Source organism: Odontomachus brunneus, unplaced genomic scaffold (genome assembly GCF_010583005.1).
Source record: "Odontomachus brunneus isolate Ranch 3 - 2012 unplaced genomic scaffold, Obru_v1 Obru_scaffold_125, whole genome shotgun sequence".
NCBI lineage: Eukaryota > Metazoa > Arthropoda > Insecta > Hymenoptera > Formicidae > Odontomachus > Odontomachus brunneus.
In genome coordinates, this window is record NW_022639575.1 from 351645 (window position 1) to 378339 (window position 26695).

The 26695-nt window shown below is 43.0% G+C and overlaps 1 protein-coding gene across 3 annotated transcripts in view; it reads left to right on the forward strand.

The window, feature by feature from the left end:
- LOC116849731 (polypyrimidine tract-binding protein 1) overlaps positions 1 to 26695 on the forward strand; it is a 622962-nt gene that overhangs the window by 41329 nt on the left and 554938 nt on the right. For 2 of the 3 annotated variants that reach the window (XM_032827169.1, XM_032827170.1), the window contains exon 2: positions 10913 to 10937. The exons of the other annotated variant lie outside the window; for it this stretch is intronic. In XM_032827169.1, the coding sequence (XP_032683060.1) occupies positions 10913 to 10937 (25 nt within the window). The remainder of the gene's footprint in view (positions 1 to 10912; positions 10938 to 26695) is intronic. 3 annotated transcript variants of the gene reach the window in all.

The following is a 26695-nucleotide window of genomic DNA, read 5'->3' on the forward strand; positions in this document are numbered from 1 at the left end:
TCTCTCTCTCTCTCTCTCTCTCTATGTTGAAACGTTGTAAGATTTACATTATACCGTGATCGCGGATCAGATTGATTTCGCGGGCGCGGGACGTCGTCGCCGATTCCGCGCGCTGCGCTTTTATATTTCCAACGACGTCCGTCCACTGGCCCCGCTGCGGAATTAAAAGCCGTAATTGAGACCGCGTCCATTGTCGCAAATAATATCGATGTGAAACTCGCCGAGTTATCCATTTGCCAAGGGAAGCGCGTAAAATGAATACACGAAGATTATGTTTGGTAATGTAATGTAAAGTTTGTTAAGCGGAACGCGCGCGATGTACGTTGCGTGATTCATATTTTCACTCTTTGCATTTGCATAGCGGCGCGCAATTATATTAACGCGCGGAACTACAAGTCCATTTAATAAACCGGGCAAACGTGAGACTCCTCTCTCTCTCCCTCCCTCCCTCTCTCTTTCTCCCCCTCTCTCTTTCTCTCTCTCTCTCTCTGTCTCAGTTCTTTTTTTACCGTGCAGCTATGTTAAATTAAATATGGAAACCTGGGCGAGATATTGTGCTCGCCCGTCCATTTCTTTCGCTTCCTCTCTACAATTAAATTTCACTAATTATCGCGAGCTCTTATTTCATTCTCTACGTTATCATGCCAATTGAACGTTTATCAAATGTCCGTCGTGTAATCACTGTTTGAAAGTAAGCTTTAATGTACCACGGAAAAATCATGCCAAGAGAAGGAACGAGGGAATAATTGTTTCGTATAAATAACAGGATTATTCTCGTGCAAGCATGCGTTATATGGATCGAGAATATGCAACTGCGAGCTCGTGTTCATTTCGTGTCGCTGTCTGTCGCGTTCTCATCTCGCCAATTGAATATTTAGCAAATACACAAGAGAAAGAATATTAATTAAAAATATCTACATCTATTTATAATTGAGAGCATATTTGAAGAGAAAGAATATCTGTGAAATAAAAACTATTTATTCAGTATAGACATTTTAATAACATGTTTACTTGTACTAATAAATACACATATTTTTATACGTTGTGAAAAAATAGTTTTCAAATAAAAAGATACGATTTTCTTTAAACCTTAGCTTCTTATGAAAGCAATTGCTTATTCTATTTAAATAAAAGAATTTAGTTTGTAGTAAATATGTTATTAATAATTAGCGACTAAATATTTTTTAATTTTTGCGTATTTTTCTCTCAATGCACGAAGAAAAATTTGGTTGAATTAATTAATGTGACCATGAGAATGAGCTAAGCGTGTTTTGATTGGAGCAAACACTGAATTTCCTGTGCTTAGAATTGAATTCATAAGGACCAGAAATTCTGAAATCCGCATAGAAAATTCTTTGGGATCTAAATGAAATCCCACAATAATCATAGATTGTAGATTCTATGATAATGTTTAAATATTTTATTATTTATACAAATAATTTTACACATTTGATTTCATATTCATAATCAACAAACCAAAAACGCCTATATCTCGTGTTTTAGTTTTATTATTTATGCATTTTTATTGCATTTGTTGATAATAGAAATGAGACCATATATAAAAGCTATAAACTGTGAAACTTAAAGTGGGCCAAAATGAAAAAATATGACAAATATTTTTTGTACTTCTACATTTGTGCCAAATTAGAAAGAAATCAGAGTGTAACTTTGGTGTAGATTTACTTGTGAGTGAGAGACAAATTTCATTTGATCATCTCCAACATTCTTTCAAAGATTTTTTCTGGTTTACATTTTAAAGTAAAATTGAGTAAGATATATGAAACATTTTGAGTATTTACTCGTTTTAAGTTTATGTATACATACACACACATATTTGTAAAGAGTAAATACTTAGAGTGTTTGCGAAAAAATCGTTATGAAGAAATTGTGATGGAAGGCATTCGAGCTAAGAAAGTAAAAAATATATATAAATAACCGACAAATTCTTCCAACTTACAAATGTATGCAATCATCAAATTATCTTTATATGCACAAATGTATTCTATTTTACATATAAAACGAAAATGTATCATTTTACGTTTTAACATGGAACAATGTAAAAAACACTTAAAAAAGCTCGAGTTTCCTTCTAATAATTATATATATATTTATATAATAATCATTATTATATAATAATTATATAATAATTATATATTAATATTTCTGTTCCGATTCTAGATAGATTATTCATATTTAGGACAGAAATGGCAATTGTGTGGTCGCAGTGGGATAATCTATTTTGGGACAAAGTTGAACATTCTGCTTGGAATCTAATCTGCATCTGAGAAAATGCTAAGAAATTTCTATGCGGGAAGGCGTTCAGTTCGTCCGTTGTCAAGTTAATTCGACCGATCTTTCTTCGTGCGCATTCGTGTCGGTCGGTGTCGGAAGGGAAACTGCACAACGCGAGAATCGTCTCCAAGGCGACGCGTGAGATCGAACGAGAGAGTGCCAGTTTGTACAAATTAAAGAGCCGTTCGTGCAAGTGCGCGTTACAGAGCGTAGACACGACGATAAGTTATCATCACTTAGCCCGCGTCATTCCCGCTTCGCGTTCCCGTCTCGACGCAACATTCCCGTCGTACTTCGTCCGCGCCTTCTGCCTTTCTTGCAGACCTCCACGCGTGCCATCGGGGATACCTGCCAGGGCACTTATCTAAAACTATGCCAATCAAGTCGGGAAAGCGGGATCGATTATTGCGCGCCGGCAAGGGGAGCTTCCGAAGGGTTTTTCCATTAATCCTCGCGGCTTGCGCGAGAGAGCCGCGTCAGTGGCGCCGTCACCAGCGCAACTCCGCCTCATTTGCATCGTTGACGGAAAAGTTTCTCGTTCGACTCATTAACGTGGTAAATGTTCGAGACGTGGCCGTCGGGACCCTGCGGCCTCACGGGCCGCGGCCACCGGCGTTAATACACTTCGCAACTCGGAAGTCGGCAAATCGAATTCCGTGTTTCGATCAAAGTTATTTGCCGGGCTCGCGGGTGTCCTTCTCCTTCGCGTCGCTTTCGCAGGTTTATAAAATCGCGACCCCTCCAGAGTGCGACCGCGACCCGTGGCCGAGAATCTCGCGAGTTGTCGATGGCTTACGTGAATTTCATCGCCTTCTTGCGCTCACATTCGTAAGCTCACGATCCTACTCGAGTCTAAATTTGGTTCTACTTTCGACACAACGTTTCATTTACCGCCCATTTTTATATTACGAAGCTTACATCAATTTCTTTTGATTGTATTTTCTAATAAGCACATAGAATAGACTGTGCATTGCTATAGGAAAACTGAAGTCAGCATTAGCAAGAGAGGGTAGCAGAGCGTAATGTGCTTTTAATTACTTTTACGAAGTAAATATATTGTGTACTAAATTGATTTTGAAATTTACACCATAAATAATATATAAAAAAAGAATAAAAATAATAAATATGAAAAACATGTATTAATGAGTATAAAAAATAATAAATAATAAATTGTATGTGTATGTGTGTGTTATTACATTGATGCAGCAAATTTACTGAAAGTTGCACTTAAATTTTCATACTACATTTATTATTAATGTTGTTATGATACGAATGACAATGTGAGGCACATTTTGATTATTTTTTTTTCGTGTTTCTTTTCCATTTCGACATTGTATGTGATAAATATAAGTGCAATCTGATCAGTCATAAAGGACTCGACGTTGCTGAATTACGCAATATAATATCGAAGTTGCTGCAACGTTTACACACATTAATCTATCAGGGTAAGGAATATGATAACATTTTCTCCATTGTAATGTACATATATTTTTCTAATACATTAATAATTATATTGAAGGAAAAATTATCTTAAAATCAACAAATATTTCTTTGATGTGTGCCATTAACATATTTATTTAAATCTAAATTCTCTTTATTTAAACCAAATATTGTTTACTTAAATCAGGTAAACAATGTTTGATTTAAATAAAGAGAATTTAGATTTAAGTAAATATGTTAATGGCACCCATAAAAAAAATATTTGTCGATTTTAAGATAATTTTTCCCTCAGTGTATGATCCGAATTTGGGACTCGACTCATAATTGGGACTGTTGCCTTGTGTTGTTGTGCCGCGACGATACACCCTTCACATTACAGGAATAACAACGACATAGGAATAATAACGACAGCCAGAGGCGAAATACGACACGTATTTCGCGGTGCTACGCGTCGCTGCATTAATAATTCTACATTTGATTTTTACGGCGAGCCTCCGTCTCTCTTTTTCCGCTCTCTCTCTCTCTGTCCCGTTCCCGCTCATTTTGCCCCGCGTGAAATTGAAATCATTTCGCCGGTACGTTTATTGCCGAATGGCCGGGAAAAAAAGGGTTCGTTCCAATCAACGTGCATCGGCCGCGCACGGTTAACCGAAATATCAATCGTTATACGTCGCGGCCGTTGCGTCGGTTCCATTAAATGAAAACGAAGTGCAAAACGTGGTTTCGGGTCTTGGCCCGAATTACGCCGAGTCCTGCCAGAGAATAAAATATTCAGGATATATGAGACCTCTGCCGGTTCGCCGACTTTTCGCCATGTGGATGGATATTTCGCGACGGGAGATCTCTCTTTTCGCTTTTCAACGAAACGTTTCTCTCGGTCACTTTCTTTTTCTCTTTCTTTTTTTTTTGTTCGACCTACCGATTTCCCGCCATTACGAGCTCAAACTGTACGGACGAGAGATGAAAAATCGCTCGTGGATTTCAGTGGCCGGATCGGCGCGCTATTAAATTTTCTCGTATGACTAGGGTATCTGCGCCGCGGAATTAAGATTAATAAAGAGGCGGTCGCGCGTCCCCCGACGGGGAAAATGTCGAAGCGTCGGGCGCGACAGCGAAAAGTCTCGCGCGAAAGAACACCGAGACAGTGAAACTCGGTTGCTCCGCAACTTTTCGCACTGCCCATTCGCGAGTCGATTTAATCAACGGGCAATTGCGGCCCCACCGGCTGAAACGATTAGGCCCTCCAGCGAGTACGGCGATGTAAACTAAAGCGACTCTCGCACGATAAATGCGCCATCGATTGCGGAAGATTAATGCTCGGTGATGCAGACGCCGGAGTGTTTGCCGTCGCTCTGCGACGGGAAAGGGAGATCACGCGAAATGTCATCATAAGTGCAGTTTGTGTACATGCATGTATGCATTAGCCGCTTGGCGAAGCATGTAAGCAACCCTGTCAGCTTGGAGGCGCGTAATAACCAAGTAATTGAACTGTCCGAGATATTGGCAACAATAGTTTGGTCCCCGGGACTCCCTTCATGCAGGCCTGTCCCTCCCCGCCGCACCGCCTCTTTGTCTCTGTCCCGGTCCCTATCTATCGACAGTCGCTCACGACGCACCGTCCATCTTGTAACTTTGACGTTCACGGCTTAAATGGAAATTTCATGCGTCACGCTTTAGCGGCGTCTCTCCTCGCAGCCCTCCTTCGCTTTTGCGTCCGCGATGACGATGTGTTATTCGCGTCATAAAATCGCAACCCGCTCTCTTTCTCTCTTAGTCTCAAGTCTCTTAGTCTCAAGTCCGCCGACCGGAACCGTCGTCACGATTCGCGGACTCAATCCAGAGATTCCGAGGTTGCGTCTCTCGCATAGAAAATATTTCGGGATCTAATTAGGATCTAGGCCAATTTCAAGGTGCTAGATAGGAAATCCGTGCAGGTTCTGGCTGTAATGTTTTAAACATGCGAATCTAAGTGGGAAACCCAGATAGATCCCATTTGGTCATACTCAACGTTTTCCCAAAGATTTTTCTGGTTTACATTTTAAACTACTTTGCTACTTTTTTGTAGCAAAACATATGAACACTTTGAGTATTTATTCGTCACAAGTATATACATATTTATAAGAAGTATATACTCAAAGTATTTCAAATACATAAAATAAATAAGTATTTAAGACGAAATAATATATTTCCATTTCAAAGGAAGAACATAAAAGTTTTAAATTAAATGTATGTATAATATATATACATATATGTTTTTTATATTGAAATATCTCTTTTTTTCTCTCTCTATTTAGGACAAGAATGGAATTCCTAATTATTATCGTAGTAGGATAACCTATTTTGGAACAAGAATGAGACTGCCAATTGGTATCGCAGTCGGATAATTTATTCTGGAATGGGATTCCTAATTAGTGTCGTAGATAACCTAATTTAAGGCAAGAATAGGATTCCCAATTGGCATCGCAGTAGGATAACCTATTCTAAGACAAGAATTGGATTCCGAATTTGCATTATAGTTGGATAACCTATTTTAGAACAAGATTGAAATTCTCATATGGTATCGCAACAGGATAACTCATTTTGGAACAAGAATGCGATTCCCAATTGGTATCGTAGTGCGATAACCTATTCTGAGACAAGGATAGGATTCCCAATTGGTATCGTAGATAGCCTATTTTAGGACAATTCTGATTGGCATTCCGATCGGAATCCAACGTGCATTTCTGATTGGCATTCTGATTGGAATCTAATCTGTACATTTGGGAAAATATTAAGAAATTTTCTATGCGGGGTGGACGATCCTCGTCGTCGTGACGCAGCTCGACCGAGACACAAGCAAGCGAGATCGCTAAAAAGATCGCGTGGTGATCGATCCGTTAAGGCCGTCAGGGATCATAATCCCGTGTCTTACGAGCCGCTTCCGGGGGAGGGAGGGAGGGTGGATGGGAAGGGAGGAGGAGGGAGAGCGTGCAGTCCAATCGCCGCGCCGCCAATCGTAGTCCTAGGAGCTTTGCCGTCGGCCGAGCATCCGCCGGAAGAGAGCTATCGGCTCGGGCAATTAGACAGTCCCGCGCTTACCATTCGATCAATCCCTAATTACATTTACCTGTAGCTGCTGCATCATCCTGCCTCGCTCACCCACCCACCTCCCAGTGCGCGCATACGCCGCGACAAGGATTATATGCACACGCACACACCGTCAGCATCCAGTCGACGAGGGGGCGCGCGTCCTACACACGCGGTACCTTGGAGCACCAATTTCAATGTAGTACGCGTCGACGCGCGCGCGCGCGTCGAATGTGGCGTGCGAGTGTGCGAACGCGAGCCCGGGCAAAACACACGTGCTACACGTCGGCACGTGCGGCCATTTTCCGCGAGTGTACGTGTGTGTGTACGCATTGCTACGTGCACACACGCGGACGCACGCGTCCGAAAGAGAACAGCGAGGAGGAGGAGGAGGACGACGGCCCCTCGTGAAAATTTCAAAGCGTCCCGGCGCGCCCGCGACACGGGATATAACCGGCGATAAACCCCCATGTCCCCCTCCCCCGTCCCCATTGTCGGGACGGCGATTGTACCGAGGCGAGGCGACGCGACGATGTTAAACGCGAAAGTAACGTCCCGCAATAAATTGCAAGTTTTATTGGAACGGCGCGCATTACGCACGGTTTACGCTTCCGTAAGCGAGTTGTTGCGCGTGTCATCGCGTAGCCTCGCTGCTTGTTGACATTGTTTAACGTCATTAATTAATAGCATAATTAATGCAGTAATACACGCCGCGTTCGATACCAGGTGCGCTCGTGTGTGCGGATGTGGGTTGGAGGAGTGCGCGCGCGCGCGCGTTACGCGTGCAGGGCGCGTGTAGGACGATGATGATGATGATACCGTGTGTAGTAAGGGACCGACGCAATCAGTGTACTCCGATTCGGTCCTTCACGCGAGATGTTTGTCCAGCTATAGCTATAGCACGCGCATAATCGGACTAAATAGCGCGGCCTCGCGCCAAACTCGTATCCCCATTAAGCTTATTTGTAATTATGGAAAATTAATGGACACTTCATCGCCACTATCGACAAATTCGGATCTACGTCGTATTAGCGGCGACGGCCCCGATAACGTAACGCCGCGCCGCCGGGCCGCTCTCATCGACCGTGTTTTGTTATTCCACCGGGCGCATTCGTCGTATTAGTGTATCGGCCTCGTCGCACTTCCGGCAACAGTGATAATAGTTTATAAGGTTTCGGGTGTCGCGTGACGGGGCTTCGCCGCGGGTATCGAGCGCGCCGTCGTCCCCTATCAATTTTCAAACGCCGAATTTTCCACAGCAATGCTGTCGATCGAGAGAGAAAGAGATTAACGACCGCCGCTTCGACGCGTCGCGCAGGACATGATTTTGTGAAATCTCGCTGACACTTTTCCCCGCTCGAATTTCCCTCCTGTGTTCCGCGTACACGTATTGTTAACGGAGACGTTATCAGCCTTGCGTCGCACGAACGTTGCGACGCACGTGGCGTATCGATTAAATGATTTTCCATGTAAAACATGCTAATTACCGCGGTCCTCCATCATTCTCACTCGCTTTATCCGTCGGAGAGCTCCTCGATACTGCGCACCTTCGTCATTTCCCGAACAAGATGGAAGAGAGACGCATTCTTCTCTCTCTCTCTCTCTTCCTTCCTCTTTTTCAAGTATCTCCCGCTTTCCCAGAGGAAACATGTTTCACATTGAGACGATTATAGATATTTTTGGGAGCGCTGATCCCAAATTTTGTGTAAAAATTTATATTCAAAATGGCGAAAAACTTAAATATTGATGTATTAAAAATATGGATTAGGTTTTTTCTGATCACGCACAGACTTTATAAGATAAATAGAATGTAAAAAATTTGAATTTAAGATCTCAGATGGTGACTACGAGGATCTCCTGAACACAAATTTTCAATTCCAGGTCAAGATCTGTTATTCCGTACAATTTGCTATCGATGACTGTCGATATAGTTATGTAGTTATGTAACTTTTATAGGCAACGGTCTACTTGCCAACAAAATGCGATCCTCTCTTCTATAAATTCGGTGAAGATTACGAGAAACGTCTGAGGAGACGTTGTCAGTATGCTATCTAAAAATCGGATTTTTTAAAATGTTTATATAACTATATTTTATCGAAAATATTAAATTTGAAAGTATACTGATTTTTTACATGTAGACTTAACCTTCCTTTTTAAAACAAACCAAGGTAGAAATCGATAAGACCATTTGTTTTAAAGTCATGATTTTTCGCATATAAGTGGAGCATATATATCCCGCAAGTACAAAAGGATTAAAATCAATCAGTAAGAATATTTCTGATTATAAATCAGAACCCGACTAGGAACTTTAGTGCTCCTGATCAGGTTGATTTTGATCTGATCAAGCCAATTGTCCTCAATTGCGTTATTCGCAAAAGCGATTTTGTACAATATATTTCTCCTTCTCTCGCTCCATTTTTATTTCACGACTCACGCGCGCGTGTGACGTAAATTTTGCTGTCACACACATACACATACACACACACATACACACACACACACACACACACACATACATAAATTGACTCGATGAATTAATTAGCGCGATGCTCTCCGAGTAACACGCGCCCATTTCCACGAGTTCCGCCGTCACTCGGCTTCCTTGGCGCTGCCTGGGCTCCTCGCAATTCCCATCAAAAAGACCGGAGTAGCGGCTCCCACGTCCGTTACGACGGGATAAACTGTACGACGCGAGTTTAGAGCCGCGGTTTACTCGTCGTTTCGCGCGTCCTAAGACGAAATTCCGCTTAGCTCTCGGCGGAATCGCGTCCGCTCGGCCGGGGGCAACCCTCGCGTGTTATCGTGGACCGGCAGGCAGCAATTCGCGAAGGGTTGATAATGCGCCGACGTGCTGACTAATTAGAATCCGTCGGCCGCGCGATACGCAGCCGAGACGTGCGCGCGAGGGAGCGGGAATTAAATCGACGCGCGTTGCGCTCGCTGATGGCGCGCTCCGAAGAAGAATCGACCGGATCGCGAAGGGAAGAAGTTACTGAAACTTCGGCCTTCGCGGCTTATGTAAATGGAGTTCGAGGGGAGGGAAACTTCGCCGGACGCTCGCGGACCCGAGTCACGGCCGAAAGAGAGCGCGCGGCCGCCGCTTCTCCCGGTCGAAAAGTAGTTTTCAATTAGAATTAATTTCGAGCGGGACGGCTGCTGAGAGGGGTTATCCGCCCTCCTCTCCGCGTTTCGCTTCGCTTCCGGGATTATTTTGGCCGTGCTGGATCTTCCGTTGCGTGCGCTGCATGCGTGTCTGTGCATGTGTGTTGTGTCAATCGTGGGTTGGTTGCGTTCGCAGAAGCGGCAGAATAACGGCAGAGATTGCAGCGCGAAGAAGCATCCTCCCTTTGAATATATCCCACGCACGCTTGTCTCCGCGCAGCACGGAATGTTACGCTTGCTGCCTCGGTTTTGTGTTTTCAGTTCCATAAATCTCGACTTTTTTCAGACCAATGGTTGCAGCCGGCGATATCGGAGACGGGAGGAGCCCACCTTCTAAGTCCGGTAGCTTTAGATAGATATTTTTCAGTTCACCAAGTTGTAAATAAAACTTGAATAAACGATTGCTGGGACGTACGACCTCGTTTTCGTTTCTTTCAGCGAACCTCCCACGAGTTCATGGAGTTGCGCGCGTTAACGATTATTTCCAGACGCTATATATCTATAATAGACGCGGCCCTCGCGCGCCACACGAGCTTCCCTAACGAGTCATTCTCGCCGGAAACGCCGACTATCTCGACTTCCGTAATTCCGTTCAAGGCGACGCTCGGTCGACGAAATTTACTTGCGAAATTCAGCTAATCCATCTCGCCATTCTCTCTATGCGTGTGCTATTTACTGTTTTACTTTTATCATCGATTTTTTCGTTCTTTCTCTCTCATATGTCTATCTTCTCGATATTTTATAGACTTTGTTAATATAAAACTGTACAAAGTGACTTAGAATCCTGTATATATCACCCTCTATGTCTGTTCTCTTTGCCACATCTGTCTATCTATCTATCTATCTACCTATCTCTATCTATCTATCTATCTATCTGTCGATCTATCTACCTATCTATCGTATTTATGTATACACTCTTTCTAACTCTCCTCTTTTCTGTTTTACTTTACAGAGATACTCTTCACAGCGGGCAGAAGGTACGAGCTCTCCCGTATGCGTCGCTTTTTTTAGTTTTTCTCTCCTTTTTTATTTTTAACTTCTATCTCTCGTAGAACTCTTTATCTATCACGCCCCTCTTCTTCTTCTTCTCGTTCTTATTGCATCTCTACGACTGTCTCTGTCTCTCTCCCCTGTCACTTCTCGGTAGAATTAGTAAGTCCTCGTGAAAAAAGTATTGAAAAGATTGTAATTGAGAAATTCGTAGGAATAAGACAATAAATCTCGTTATCGATCTTTACGTTATTTTAACAAGGGACAAATTCATTACATACTACAAAAGTATCTTGTAGAATAAGTGTTTTGTTGAGAACAGTTTCCTTATCGAGATAATTTTTGTGTAAAGTCACTTTTGTCCGTCCTGCGAACTTGATCTTTCGCGTCTCTCCGTACGGAAGAAGCGTTCGCTCTTTTTCTCGCAAATGCGGAGAATCGTGAGGAATTTTTTTGAATAAAACCTGAACACGGTGTCGCACAATCGTCACGACGAAGTCATGTGGCATGTTGTCTTGACTTCGTTCCCTTCCGCTTGTAAGGATCGATCCCATCGATGTGATGTCTGTAACGACACCCGAAAGTTCTCCCGCACATCTTCTCTCGTGACTTCTGTGATCCACACGTAAGTACACACTCATCGCTCCTCTAACGCTTTTACGATATTTTTACGTTAATATAGAATGACAATTTTGGTATCATCGCACGAAGTTGACTCGCTTAATTTCAGTTGCGGAAACGCTTCGGTTGGTTTTCAGTAACACATGTGTACACAGGGAGAATATCCCTCTCCAATTTGTATCTCGAGAGACACAACTCGTAAGATATCGTCCGTGCGAGACGGAACTTCATCTGCGGGTCTCTGCGCGCGTGAACGTCATTCGGGAGTTAATAAAAGCAATTTATCAATCAATTCGATGGATCGACAGCAAATGGGATTTCCCGCATTTCCGTGTTATTTATCGTCGGCCTTGGCAAGAGTGGCGGGCTACCTGCGAATCTGCGCGACAAACGATCAGTTTGCAGACCCGTAAAATCAACATCGGGCAAGTTATCAACACTCGTTTACTAAACGATGGCCACACATTTTTACGAATGGAATTGCGGCGTTCCTATTCGTTAATTTTATAAATAGTTTTAGTATAAGTTTTCAATAGCTAAAACAGTAGTATTTTCATTAATCGACGTCCTCAATAGTTTTCTTATAATATTTTTCCGTAAGAGTTTACCGACCGAATACTAATTTCTCTGCAAAGTTTAGATTTTAGATTAAACAATATTACGCTAATTAACAGATTTTACATTAAATTTTTTTTGTTTTCGTCACATATCGAGCAGTGATCTTATTTTGCACGTATTTTCATTGCGTAAAAGCACTTGTAATTGGTTGTACAACCAATACGACGTAAACTTTGCAGAAAAATGTCAGTATCCTGTCGGTAAAGTTTTCAGCTCCAGCATCCCTTAACTGATTGCAGCGCGAATGCGTCAGCAGTGTCTCGCAATTGCGACAGCCGGGAGCGTTGTGTAACTTTATTCGGGGAAATGTGTGGCCACCGTTTAGTAATCGAATGCACGATATTGTCCCCGAGATATATTTCCGCTTGTATTTACCCCGCCTGCGTTTCACTGTACATCTCTCTCCCGTTCTGATTTTTCTCTCTGTCGCGACAAACCCCGTCGAAATGACCATTCTCGACTGAACGGTGCGCGCAGGACACCGCGCGTCTGTCCGCGGGCATTTGTAGCTCTTCTTCTGGTTATCGAAGTAAGTCGACGCTGCGCTGAATCGCGAACGCGATACCGAAGTTCCCGGCATAAACGTGAATCGCGTTGATACCCGACCGTGTCGGATTCCTGTGCGACACGCGAGTTCCGAACGTGATCCGTCCCGGCCCTTTGTCCGCTTCCCGTCCGAGTCCCAGCTTCTTTGTCCTCCGTCCACCAGGTTCACTCTGGCACGTAACCTCTCGACGTTAACAGAGCGATGACGTTTCTCCCGCGCCCGAGCTCTCGACCGTTCTCGGCGTCCCGCACCGCCGCCATCGCGCGCGGGTCGATATTCCCAATTTATCGTATTATCGTGTCCGACATTCAAACGTGAAATCATTCCGCTAAGACGTATATCGCGCCACGAGAGACGCCACACCTGCCGTACCGTGCAGCGATGCAGTCGGTGCGTCGAGTCTAACGATCTTGTAATTATACGGATATATAGATATCGCGCAACGCGGTCGCGGAGCAAAATTCCAAACAGCCGAGAGGATTTGCGCGATAATACGGGCATCCGGACTTAACGAGGCAACCGGTGGGGCCGGGTTATTTAAAGTTTTCGCGCAGCGTTAAAACGCACTCCACTCCGCCTGTCCGTGCAATTTTCCCATTCTCGCATGTGAATATCGCGGTCTAACGAGCTCCAAGCCGTTTAACGTTTTATCCACCACCACCACCGCCACCACCACCACCACCACCACCACCACCACCGCTGCCGCCGTCGCTGCTGCTGCTGCTCCTCCTGCTGTTGGAGCGGCGATGGTGGCGGATCGGACGGATCCGGCGGAAGCCACGACGCGTTCGGGTTTCACGGAGAGCTCGCTCGCTCGCTAATCGCACCAGTACACCTCGGTCAAAGCGCCAAAAGCGCTTAACGTATGCGTAGGCAAATACGACTCAAAGGCCCGGCCGAGGTACGTAGGAGGCGACCGTAAGTCAGGGGATACTATCCCGTATAATTCGGGGCTTCCTAGGCGCAGCTAATGAATAACATAACAAACGGAATAGCGCGCGGGGCACGTGCAAACACTATCGAGCGACCTGGAGGATTAGCCGCGGCCACGGTAATTGCTGGCATCTCTCTCTCTCTCTCTCTCCCCTCCCCCCTCCCTCTCTCTATCTTCGCTTACTACAATAACGCGGAATATCGTGTCGGGGCCTTAACGCGGATTAAGCGCGCACGCGTGAGTGCGCGCGGCCGCCTAATTGCGGCCGCTTTCCTTCGACGTGTAACAGCCGTTCGGTGTCTAATACGCGCCCTGCCTCCACACACTCGATACGTATCCCCTCGGTATTTACCACGCCGCCTAGAATAGCCGTCGCGTGTGGCCGCGGACCACTCGACCATCGTCGTCGTCGTCGTTGTCTCCTCCGATATTTCGCGAGGCGTGCAAAGCGGTACGCCAGATGCGGACCAGAGCGTGTGCGCGCGCGGATTGCGCAAAGCCGGATTGCGCGCGCTCTACACACTGCTAACACCTAGACGCCGTTTGCCTGGCAAATAGAGACGAGAATGACCCGATCTGACGGCAACTCACTCGGCAAATTATCGGTAAATTACCCGGCGATCTTGGGAAGCTGGCGAAACGGTCATTTCGGGAAACACATTACGGGAATAGAAAGTATTTCCGTACGAAGCTCGATGTCGGGCGTTTAGCCTTCGGATAAGTGAAACGCTTTATTTAACTCGTATTTTTCATAAGATACTTTGCGATACTTTGCGTACATTGATATACTATGTATAATATATGATAATTAGATGATAACCAGAGAAACTTGAGATTTTTTTTATTAGAATTTTAGCATCCTGACTTAATAAAGTCTAGAAGAAGTTAACAAAGCCAGTGAGAGTAACAGATTATTTTAATGTCATTAATAAATTACTAATTAGTATCATTATATATTTATTAACTGCCATTATATATTATATATAATATAAATATTATATATTATATATTATATATATATATATATATATATATATATATAAAATATAATATATAATATATAATAGATACTACATATAATATATATAACATGTAATTTATTATATATAATGTTATATATATTATATAACTGCTATATTATTATATATTAATAAATCTTTTGATTCTTATTGGCTCTATTAACTTTTTTTATTGTTTATCATAAAGTTCGTAAGTTTCTCTTTTGTTAATAAAATCTACTTTTTCTATGTAAAGAATTGTATAAAAAAATGGTTTAGTAGTATTTTAAAAAATAAAAACTTTAATTCTCTCGAAGCATAGTAGATAGTTTCCTTTCTGTCATCATTTCAGAAATTTTGTCAGATGTACATTTGATTGAGAATATAAAAAGAATATTGTCTTATCTTATGCATTAGTACGAAAATCATGAATACAGTCTATTTGTGCATGAAACTATCAAAAACAACGATTTTTGCCAAAATTATCAACAAATTACCATGTTACCGTAAGTAATCGTTACTTTAAGTCTGATTATAATTTTACATCTCTACTATCAAATTACTGGAAAATATCTGTGTTTTCTACTACTCGTGCGCCTCATAATATAGCGTGGAATATGTGTGAGACGGATTTTTCGGGCGTTTCACGTACGCAATAATTAAGATACGCGAGAATTTAAAGTCCTTATCTCCCTCGTTACGGAATTGGATTGACGTCAGAAGCGAGAAAACACATGCTCAAAATTCTAGCGAGTCATTTTCAAATAGAAAGATATCGGTATAAAAGAACACTTCAGATCGCTTGAGCATATTTGTAAAGTGCTGCGAAAACTATCCTCGACAGTCGATAAACGGTCGTCAAATTGACGTGACGTGCAACCTTCTTTCTTTAATCTACCTTTTATCGTGATTTTATTACATTAATTTGACGGCTACTTGACTGTCTAGGGAAAATGATAGATTTCGAAGCATTTTGCAAGTATACTGAAGCGATCTGAAGTGTCTTTTCCCTTCAGATATCGTTTTATTTGACAATGACACACAAGGACAACAATAGAGGCATTGAGATTGTTGATCTCCCTCGCCACGGAATTCCTGATCGTTGACGTCAGAAGTGAGGAAATGTATGTTAAAAATTCTTGTGCGCCATTTTCAAATAAGATATTCATATGAAAGAACATTTGATATCGCGTGAACACGCTTCTAAAATGCTCCCGCAAATGTCTTATTTGACTCTCTCTCTTCCTATTTGACTATTTCTTATCTATCTCTTTTTCTTGACAGTCAATGATTGTCCTAGCCTAATCTAATCGCTGCGTTAAAAAATTGATCAAAATCAGATGACATTCTATACAAACCAGATCATTGATTGGGACTAAGGGATAAATTTTTAATCGGCCATGTTTAATCTGAAGTGTTCCTTTATTCAAGTGTTTTTTTTTTATTTGAAAATGTGTATGTAAGCATTTTTATTGTGTCATTCCTCGCTTCTGACGTCGCAATTCAACATGGCCGCGGCGACTGTCCAGCCTTGGAGTGCGCAAATTCTCAGGTGCTTTGATCACACGTGCGATCGTCTCAGATTTCCGAGACGCTGGCACGCTCGTTTTCTCGCTCGTCCGCTCGATGCGCGTTCGGCGAGCGTTTTCGCAACGTTATTCGCAACGGGCTCACGTGCCGGCAAACCGAATCGCCCGTGTGAAAAACCGTGAAAACGAGTCCGTCACGGTGGCTGGCGCCGCGTGCCGTCACGCTTCATCGGGATGCGTTGACACGCGCGCGTCGCGTCGCGTCGCGGCTACCCGTTGATATTTAGTAACGACGCGTCGACGCACGCGTTCGCATACGTCACGCCAAAACGGCGTCAGAGGATTCCGCGCTGATTACCGATCGCACAGCCTCATGGTCCTTTCTCCCTCTGCTGCAACTCCCGTTGCCGCAACGCGAGCGAGAATCGCGATTCGCACTCGAGTCACATAATCCGCTCGAGCTCGCTTCCCGGCTGCGTAGGTGGAATTCTCGAGCGCCGTCGCGAAAGTGACAGAGGGGGACGTTCTCACTCGCGGTAACGTCGGATATCCGTCATTTCGTTTCACCGCGCGCATCGCGTCCTCGCGTTAATCGCAATGTAATTTTACGTGACGTCAAGTCGCACGAATCTCGAAGTGAATACACCCCTCTGAGTTGAAATTTTCATCCTTTGTCGACCTCACTGTTTCGTTTTTAACGTCCATTCTGATACTCTAAGCTTGTGTCAACTCCTTTTGATTCCATTTAACTATAGACATAAAATAAAAGAGGAGGAGTTTATTCTATATAGGAAAGTTGAAGTCAGCATTAGTAAGAGAGGGCGATAGAGAGCGAGATACTCTTTCCTTGTCTAATTTTTCAGTTGATGGGGAGGACGAAAGAGGAGAAGCGATCACATGACAAATACTTTTCTTTTTTCACTATGTTTCACTCTCTTCCTCGTTTCTCCTGCATCGCCTCCTAGAGCGCTGTGTAACAGAGAAAGCATTTGACTTGACGCATATTCCGGTACCTCAATCTTGTTATCAGATGTAAGGTAAATATTCTAGTGATTGAACGTGTATAGCGATAATTGAATTATTAATAATATATTTGTTTGTTAAGATGTAAGTTAAGATGTAGTTTGTTAAGGCTCCTGGGGAATCGCATCATCCATCTCTTTTTAATGACGTCAGAAGTGAGAAAACACATGCTAAAAATTCTTGCAAAATACGTCGAGATAAACAGATATGTTTACAAAACGACATTTGCGATCGATTAAATACACCTCTAAAATACTCCGTATACTTTCCTTTTGTTCTAAAAATCAATAGATAATCGGAAAATTAATATGACGAGATAATGAGGAAATTAGATTAGAAAAGACGATTGCACGTCACATTTATTTTATAATTGTCTGTTGATTGTTATAATAAAAGGAAAGTATACGGAGTATTTTAGAAGTGTACTTAATCGGTCGCAAATGTCGTTTTGTGGATACATCTGTTTATCTCGACGTACTTTGCAGGAATTTTTAGCATACGTTTTCTCGCTTCTGACGTCATTAAAAAGAGATGGATGTTGCGACTCCCCAGGAGCCTTAAGATGCTTATCAATAAGTGAAACAAAATCACAAAGTAACTAAATATTTCTTTTTATTTATTATATTGTTTTGTATATTGAAAAGCATTTTAATAAAGAAAATACTAAACTAATATGTTAATCATTGGGACATGTATGTTCGATCACTGGGACGTTTACCTTACTATAAGAGTGCGCGGTCTATTCTATAAGTCTATCTATTTAATCTACTAGAACTTTGCCGCGAGATATCCCCTTTAGAACTTGAAAGTAGTGTTTTGTGCGCTTTCTGCCATCTAAAAGCGCCATGTGTAGGACTTCAGTTTTCATGTTTATTGATGCTCCAGGATATACAGATGTTGGAGAGTCTAGGGATCGAGAGTAGGGCTAAAATTCCGACTCGAACACAGATGATGTAAGCGCGATTAGATGGGAATTAAAGCACGTCATCGACAGGAGGATCTCGCCTTTGTATCGAATTTACGGACGACCGCGCGACAACCGCACGCCCGGCATCTCCTCCTCGGCCGATTCTTCCTCTCGTTGTGTCCCTCCAGATGACCTCCTCTCTCCTTCTCTCTCCCTCTCTTCTCTTTCTCTCTCTCTCTCTCTCTTCTCTCTCTCTCTCTCTCTCTCTCTCTCTCTCTCTCTCTCTCTCTCTCTGTCTGTCTCTGTCGTTGGTACCCTCTTGATTTCGAGGGCTTTGTCGAGTCGACATCGCCCACGTTCTCTCGAAAGCCATCATTAATCTCCTCGAATCGTTAATTAACCGTTTGATGCCGCGCTCTAATCGTTGCGTGTGCGAGAGCCTTTGCCCGCCGCGGCGGGCCACTCGAAACCTGTTTATTATTCGCGACAACGAAACATCGTTTAGCAGTTTGATAATCCTCGACGGGCTTCGAACATGAACGACGTCGCGTGGATTTGTTTCCGATTGGACGGTCGCGCGAATGAGGTTTACGGCTCGTGCGGATTCGACAGAGCGGTTGAAATTTGTTCGCTTTGTCGGTCTAATAGTGCCGATTCACCCGCGGCGAATAGTTATTTGTTAAACAACCGGTCTCTGTCGGTCTGTGTTTTGCGTTAACGGCAAACAGCTGTGTTTATCGGTAGAATAATTATAATTCGTCGCGTGGAACGGCCGCGTTTTTTCGCGTTCCCCAACGCGATTGACGCGGCTGGAAAGTCTAAAAGTACGCATGGGATATATAATTTCGCGTAATCTCTCTCTCTTTCTTTTTCTCTCTCAATATGTAGCTCGAAGCGTTTTCAAAATTCATGCCCATTAAATCATGCTCCGATTATAGATGGTTAGAAATTACTAATGTATAGTTTGGTTGGTTAAAGCGACTGTTTAATATCCTTTAAAAACTAGAATATTTCTGATATACCAGTTTTTCATTTGAAAGTTTCTCGGTTAATTTCAACTGAAGTTATATAATTGTATAGTTGTATAGTTCTTCTTGTACAAATTTAGTACTAGTCTAGAACTAGCTAGGATTAGTTAGTCTGAATTGCCACATGTATGGAGACAATAGAATAAAATGTGGCCCATATTCCTTGAATTCCATTCAAATTCACAGGAGCTGTCATCCTTTATATTTTTATTAACTAAATGAATATCAGTAGCTAAATGGCAGGAATGCATTCTTGCCATTAGTGTAATAATTTCTCTGTCAGAATTCATTAGCAAAAAGAGTTTGAGGATTGTATCTAATTCCTTTACATGAGAAGTAGTCTTCAAATTTCGTGAATAAGTTCTTGACATGAGCGACGTATCTCTTCAATAAAATGGTCAACGTTTATTTTATGCAGAGGCTGCGTGCTGATCGATCCAAGCTCAGCAAGTAGGTCTGCCATCTCATTTCCGACAATATCCCTATGACCGAGAATCCACACAAGATATAGATCAACAATCCCTGGTTTTCCACTAAAATTCCGCGTGATATCGGCGTCGGTCGCGCAGGAGAGGTCGATTTATCGTCGACTCGTGCGTTATATATCTCGAGAGCGTTCCTCGAGCATTTCTCGAGCGCTGAATACGTCGGGCATTTTCGCGCGTAAGGCGATGATACGAGCCGTTAGAGCAAGCCGGCTGATCGATTGGCGCGAGAGCCGATCGTCTCCCTCACCAGATTAGTGCGGAGACTCGTGCGGAGCGGCTACGAGAAGCTTAACGGACATACGTCCATCTTGGGCTGCGCGTGTAAACGCGTATGTGGTCAGATAATTCAGGTCAGCCTAGGTTGGGTTGTTGGGGTCACGTCGGTGCTGAGGGATGATTCCTTCCCCCGATACACAACAATGGTCATTAACGGATTAGATACGTCGAGCACGACGACGACGACGACGACGACGACGACGACGACGACGACGACGACGACGATGGCGACGATGACGAGCGACGTCCATGACGGCGTCGAAGAAGACGATAGCGATGCCGGCGATGTTAATCGCGGTGACGATGACGACGGCAATAATGGTCGCATTGATGATCCGTCCGCCGGAACCGTACAAAGCCGATCTACGGCCGGCTGATTGTTCGCGTGCAGCGAACAGCCTTTACGGGTATACGCCGTTGATTTCTGATTCTACGCGCGGAAGCTCCGAGGACTTTACGAGCAACGACGGAAGTAATGGCTCGATAACAACGCGCGTTATTAGTTCGTTCGAGTGAAGAACGATGGCGTGCAGGAATTTTAGAATTCCTAGGACTGAAAGTGTCTGGCTAATATGTTGCTTTGATACATAATGGCGTACTGACTGCTGTGCAAGTGATGTATTTGCACACAGGCGATGTTTGTTTTTTACTGCTGAACTCTCTAGCTATTAGTTGAACTTTTAGGGCGTAACTTTTACAACTTTTTTAAAGTTGTATATTGTCTAGCGTTGAAGGGAAAGGGAACGAGTCTCTCTCTTCTTCTTCTCTCTATTAACTAGTGAACATTAATAGTTCTTATAGTTATAATATAAATAGTTCTTCGACAAAGAAGAGACTCCGATGCTCTGATACAATGCTCCAATTCATTTTTGCATGTATTTTTATTGTATAAAAACGTTTGCAATTCTGTGCAATCAATACGACGCGAGAGACTGGAGCTATATGGCCCCAGGGCTATGTTGCTCATGTCCTTTTTTTTAGTATTTATCTTGAGAGGAATAGTAGATACTAAATCGTGAAATGGTCCCTTTAGAGCATAAATATTTTTCCCTGAGTTTCATTAAAAATTGGATAATATTACAGTTAAGGAATAAAAAAAACTAATTTGATAATAAAAAAGTAAATTTTTGAGTCTCTCTCGGAATTTCCTATTAATATTCTTCATGGTGATTAAATAAAATTAAGCAATATGTTACTAGCTAGAATAAATTTTTTTGCAAGTTATATGATATTTCTAGGTAATATTTTTGGTAATAAATGCAATTTTTATTAATAAAATGATTGAAATAGAGCATATGAGCGGACGATGTAAAGTTGGGCCACAATTAAAGGTAGACAGGAAGATTGTGAAAATTTCTTGCAGAGACTATGGAACTACTAATCAGGATGGGCAACTGAATCCGATTTTAGGGTAAGATGACCATGTTGCATGTTCGTATTTTGGTTATTATAAAACAAAATATACGATTAATAGGGTCGTGGCGAGCACTAATACATAGAAGAAGGTTGCTTCCATCATATTTATACAGTCAATCATAGCGATTAGTTGCCTGGGAAGTGATAACCTCAAAATTCTAAAATGTAGGGCATCTAACCACGCTCTCCTCTAAACTTCATAGAAGGAAAAATCAGTATTTTATCAGTAAATTTTCAAGTACGGTATCTCTTTTATAACGCGGCTAAAGAATTTGTTTTGTGACAAACTGGGATCAGCGTGAGTTAATTGGACGAAATTAAAAGCCGCCGCGTTGCGAATGAGCGATAACGAGTGTTAGCCGGTCACGCGAGCGTCTGTCTCAAGTATCCTCTTCGAGATCGTTTTCAAACGCCTGTTGGCCGCCGATTCGATAAGATGCGAGATCCCCGCGAAAGTTTTCCGAACGTCCCGCGGAGTATGTAAATCGGCGGGGCAACACGGCGGCGCGCGCGAAAAATCCGCGCATTAATCGCGCACGGCCGCAGAATCTATCTCGGGGTCCATAATCAGAACGCGCAGGATTTGTATCTCATGTATAAGGATGGGCGCGATATGCCGTCGGAAGAGAGCTCGCCGTGTGTACATGCTCGCTGTGTTCACACGTGTACATTATGTATACGGACACATAGATCGCATCAGCGGCCGGCACCTAACGTGCACATTAAAAGGGACCGGACCTCTTCATGAAAGATTCAGGGCTGGGGCTCTTCTCGCCGATCCTGATGTACTCTGCGGAGCCGTGCCTTCTGCTATATACGTAAAGCGTTTCGCATCTGACGCGACCTGAGGCGTCTTCTCGCATTCCTTGCGTATCGTCCGATTTAATAAAAAATAACAAAAACGCTCTCGCGACGAGAAATCATTTTTATCGTGCTCAAGAACCATTTACGGGCGCAGGCCGAATATTGAAATATCCTTTGCGCGGAAAAATCGATACTTGGCGCAATCGAGCCGCTCTCTTTTTCCCTTCGGACATGTAAAAGCGAAAGAGTTTGCAGAGACAACGTTTCCCCTCGTCGATAAATTCAATTCCAATTTTTCATCCGTCCGCCGCCTTATACGAGGGATGTCTCAAAGTGAATTTCGCCGTATTCCTACATGACACAAGTGCCATTAGTCTCTGTACATTAATCTAATAATGTGCATTATTATCGAGCCGTTGCTACCGTCGACGTTCGTAAAGTCTTTTTGTCGCGCATTTGTCTGGCTAACGAGGGCGCGTTCGTTCGTCCTCGAGGCGAACAACAACTGACGACGACGACGACGACGACGAGAACGAAGACGATGAGAGTTTGAACTTCTCGTGCGATACTACGGCGTCCACCGACTCTACTGGCTCCTTTCTACGTCGTTCTTATCTGGAAAATTTCCAAGCCAATCCGGAATATCACGCAATTTGGCCGCACATCTCGATCCGGCTTAACAATTCCTGCATCGTGTGTCGTCCATGGAAGGAATTAGTGATCGAGTGGCGGGTAACGCTCGTTAAGCGATTTAACGTCGGTATGCGCCATTCAACCGTAAAAAATCCGTCATTCGCTCCATTTCGCTCTTCACAGTAATTGGCCGATGCGATACGCGGCTCTGCAACAGTTGCATTATTAAATTACTTATCCTTCTGGACCTTTCACTCTCTTTCTCTCTCTCTTTCTCTCCACTCGACCGGCCTGTTGTTGCACACGTATACTACTGTATAGTCATTCAAAAAAGATTTATTAAATATGTATTGGCACTCCGTCGCTTCAGGACACACACACACTTGTGTCCTATCGAAAATTCGCGGGAAAATCCACGGTGGAAAATCCGTGTTCGAAAAAATCGGAGAAGAATCGTCTTGTCATCGCGACCAACAATTGCTCGCATAGAAATTTCCCAAAACTTTCCCAGACGCAGCATAAATTCTTGGAATGCCAAAATTTGTGTTAAAGTTGGTTATCCCTGTAGTGTACATTGGTGTAGATAGTTCTTCGAGAAACAGACTCCTATACATGGAATGTCGGATCATTTTTCAGTGATATGTTTTAATTATCATTAGGAAATTCTTGAATTGTTATTAAGCAGATAAACGTGTATTTATAACAATTGAGTAAACGATATTAATTGGGAATCCTATTCTTGTTTTAAAGGCTTTAAATGGCTTCTCTCTGTCTAGAATTCGAGACAGAAATACTGAGATATGGAGTAAATGATAGGAACTCGCGCTTTTTTTCAATCGGTAATGTCGGTATATTTTTATGATATGGAGCAGGGAATTTTATTTTTATGCCAACTCTCTCTCTTTTTTCCTCTATTGTATTCAATGGAACGAAATATCAAAAAATAAAATATTAAAACCGTGAACATTTTACTGAATAATGAAATTATTTGAAAAGTCAGTACGTTGTATTCGATCCCAACGCAAAATGAAGAGCAGAAAGAATATTATGGCCATAATTATTACGGGGAATCGAGCTGGATCCCAGTTAGAGATCTTAAGAAATATTCTATGCGGGCACGTCGGCCGATTCTCTTCCGATGTTTCTGCATATTTTAAACATTTTCTGTATACGTGGGTTAAGAAAAAGTAGACGACACGAGTCTACGAGCGAACTCGCGAGTTTTCTCAAGTCATCTCTACAGACGCGACGGCTTCTTCCTCCTTCTCTCTCCCTCTCTCTCTCTCTCTCTCTCTCTCTCTCTCTCTCTCTCTTTCTCTCTTTCTCCTCCTTTCCCCTCTTTTGCTTCGTTCGTCGTTTTCCAACGACGCTCTTCGCGGTGTACAAACAATCTTGGCGCAAAATTATCCCCGTCGTCTTTACGGGCCGACTGCTTCGGGGTAGATCGAGGGGGTGAAGTCAGCCGCGCGCAAAATGAAAGTCGGCTGGTAAAAGGAGCTCGTGGTCCTCGCAGCTTCGGTCCTCGCGCTCCGCGAGAGCGAGAACTCGCGAACGTAAAGTCTCGCTACGACGACGACGTTGTCGTCGACGTCGACGGGCTTAATAAGCTGCGAGGCTTAATTTCGTTCGACGTTGCGCGCGGCACATATCCGTCGCTCGACGCCACGGAACCGTATAATTCCTTTAGTTTCGCAGGATACGCTAGCTACGCATGAATACGCTTAAAGCGGCGCGCGCGTATTGCGCGGGACACGATTGCGTAAGAGAGAAACGAGCAGCCAGTAATAAGACGGATTAATATATCGCGGCACGAGGGATTTTTAAATCAATTAATCTTTTTTATTACATGCGGAGAATCTCACGGTATACTCAAAATTACTAGACAATTTTGTAACTGAGGAATGGATCGATATTTGGCAGCAATTGATTATCCTTTCATTTTATACGTGAAATACTCAAATGTATTATTAAAAGATTGGTTGTTTCTAGCGAAATTTGCTGTTTCTTAAGTAGACAGATAGATGTCAAATAAGATTATCTTCATAGATAATCTTATTTGGGGATAAAGAGATGTTGAAGCTAAAAACTTTACCGACAGAATATTGACATTTTTTTTTGCAAAGTTTACGTCGTATTGGTTTACAGAATTTCAAATGCTTTTACGCAATGAAAGTACGTGCAAAGATAAATAGGAGTATTGCTCAATATATGACGAAAACGAAAAAAATGTTTAATGTAAAATTTCAAGCATATTTGCCTAATCTAAAAGTTTCGCAATTTGTACATACCAAAACCGCTTTTTTCCTGCCTTCAAAACTATAATTTAAGTAAGTGTTACTTGCTTTAAGTTGTTTTATATCCGTTAAATTTACATATTCGTAATATCTGTCACGATATGTTAAATTTAATCTGAGCATGACATTTATTCGAAATGCATTCTGAATCCTAATTAGTTTAGCATTTCAATAAAAAAATATTAAATTAATAAAAAAATTCGCGGTTTGTGTTTATTACATAGAGATGAACCAACTGCATCTCCAAGAAAGTTTTATAATATTCTTCTAATGAGGATAAATTTTTCTTGTCATATGATAATGAGCGTTTTCAAAATTTACGACGAGTGCATTTTAAGAGTGTTATTAAGAACTATAAATCGTTTATTGAAGGTAACTATTGCCTAAAAGAAGGAGAACAAACCGATCGCTCTTTTTTGCAGTGGAATAGTATTTCTCTGTGTGCAGACTACCAGAAGTAAAATTGAGAAGAATTTATATGAGGAAAAAAGCTATGATATTCTCTCTATGTAGGTACGATATTAATGTGTAAGGGCTGGGACGCGGAAGAGCGAGTTAAACTCGACATAAAATCGCGAGGACGGCTCGATATCGCGAGCTGAAGTTGAGAACTACCGCAGAGAAATCGTGAAAATTTCAGTCAACCCACGTTACGATCGGACGAGAGCGTTTAACGTTACGACCGCTATCAGCTGATCGTATATAATTCCAGGCGAGTACACGTCCCCGAAGTTCCGCTCCGGCGTAATCGGATATCCCTTTCCGGCGGTCGTGAATGTTTATGCCGATTTTACTGGCTCGCGGGGGAGCGCGCCCTCTTCGTTAACGCATTAATTAACGCTCCCGCGCGCGACGCTGCGACGGCAGAGGGGCGGGGGCGGAGACGGCCATAAAGACTTCGTTACCGTCGCTCGGGCTTTCGTCCTTTCGCATTGAATTCCGCGTCACTTAACGTCGCGGCTCTGCCTCGGGATTATAACTGTGAGACTCCCTCTCCTCCTTCCCCCTCCCCTCTCTCTCTCTCTCTCTTCGCGGAGAACGAATGTCGGAGGATTAGCGGGCGAGAGCGGGAGAATTTCGTCCGGGGATGGAATTGACGTGATTGTAATAAACTTATCGCGATTATATATTCGGGGTCGGATAAGAAACTCCGTAGCCGATCGTGGCCATCGCCGCCGTCAACGTCGCGATCAAATTAATCGTACGATTCGGACGAGAGTCACGCGCGCGCGCGGGGGATACAATAAAATTATCTCGATCGGCGTAAATCGTCCAAGTCGACTTCCACGTGGATTTATGGCACGCGATAAACGCCCGATGCGCGATAGATGGTGTGTCCTGACAATCTCTCTCTCTCTCTCTCTCTCTCTCTCTCTTGTCCCTCTCTCTTTCTTCATCCATTTCTCTCACTGATATAATCTTATCAGGATAGTAAAACAGGCCGATTAGATGCTCGTAATGAATTCGTCTCACAAATTACTTACGGCGATGCTCACGTTTGCCGACGGCAATGGGGAGGTTGCTACGCTAACGATTGAAATGTTTATCGAGATGCCGCATGCCATTTCTCTTTCCCCACTTTCCAGGATAATTAATTATCCCGCGGTGTAAAGCGGTCCAAGAGTTACA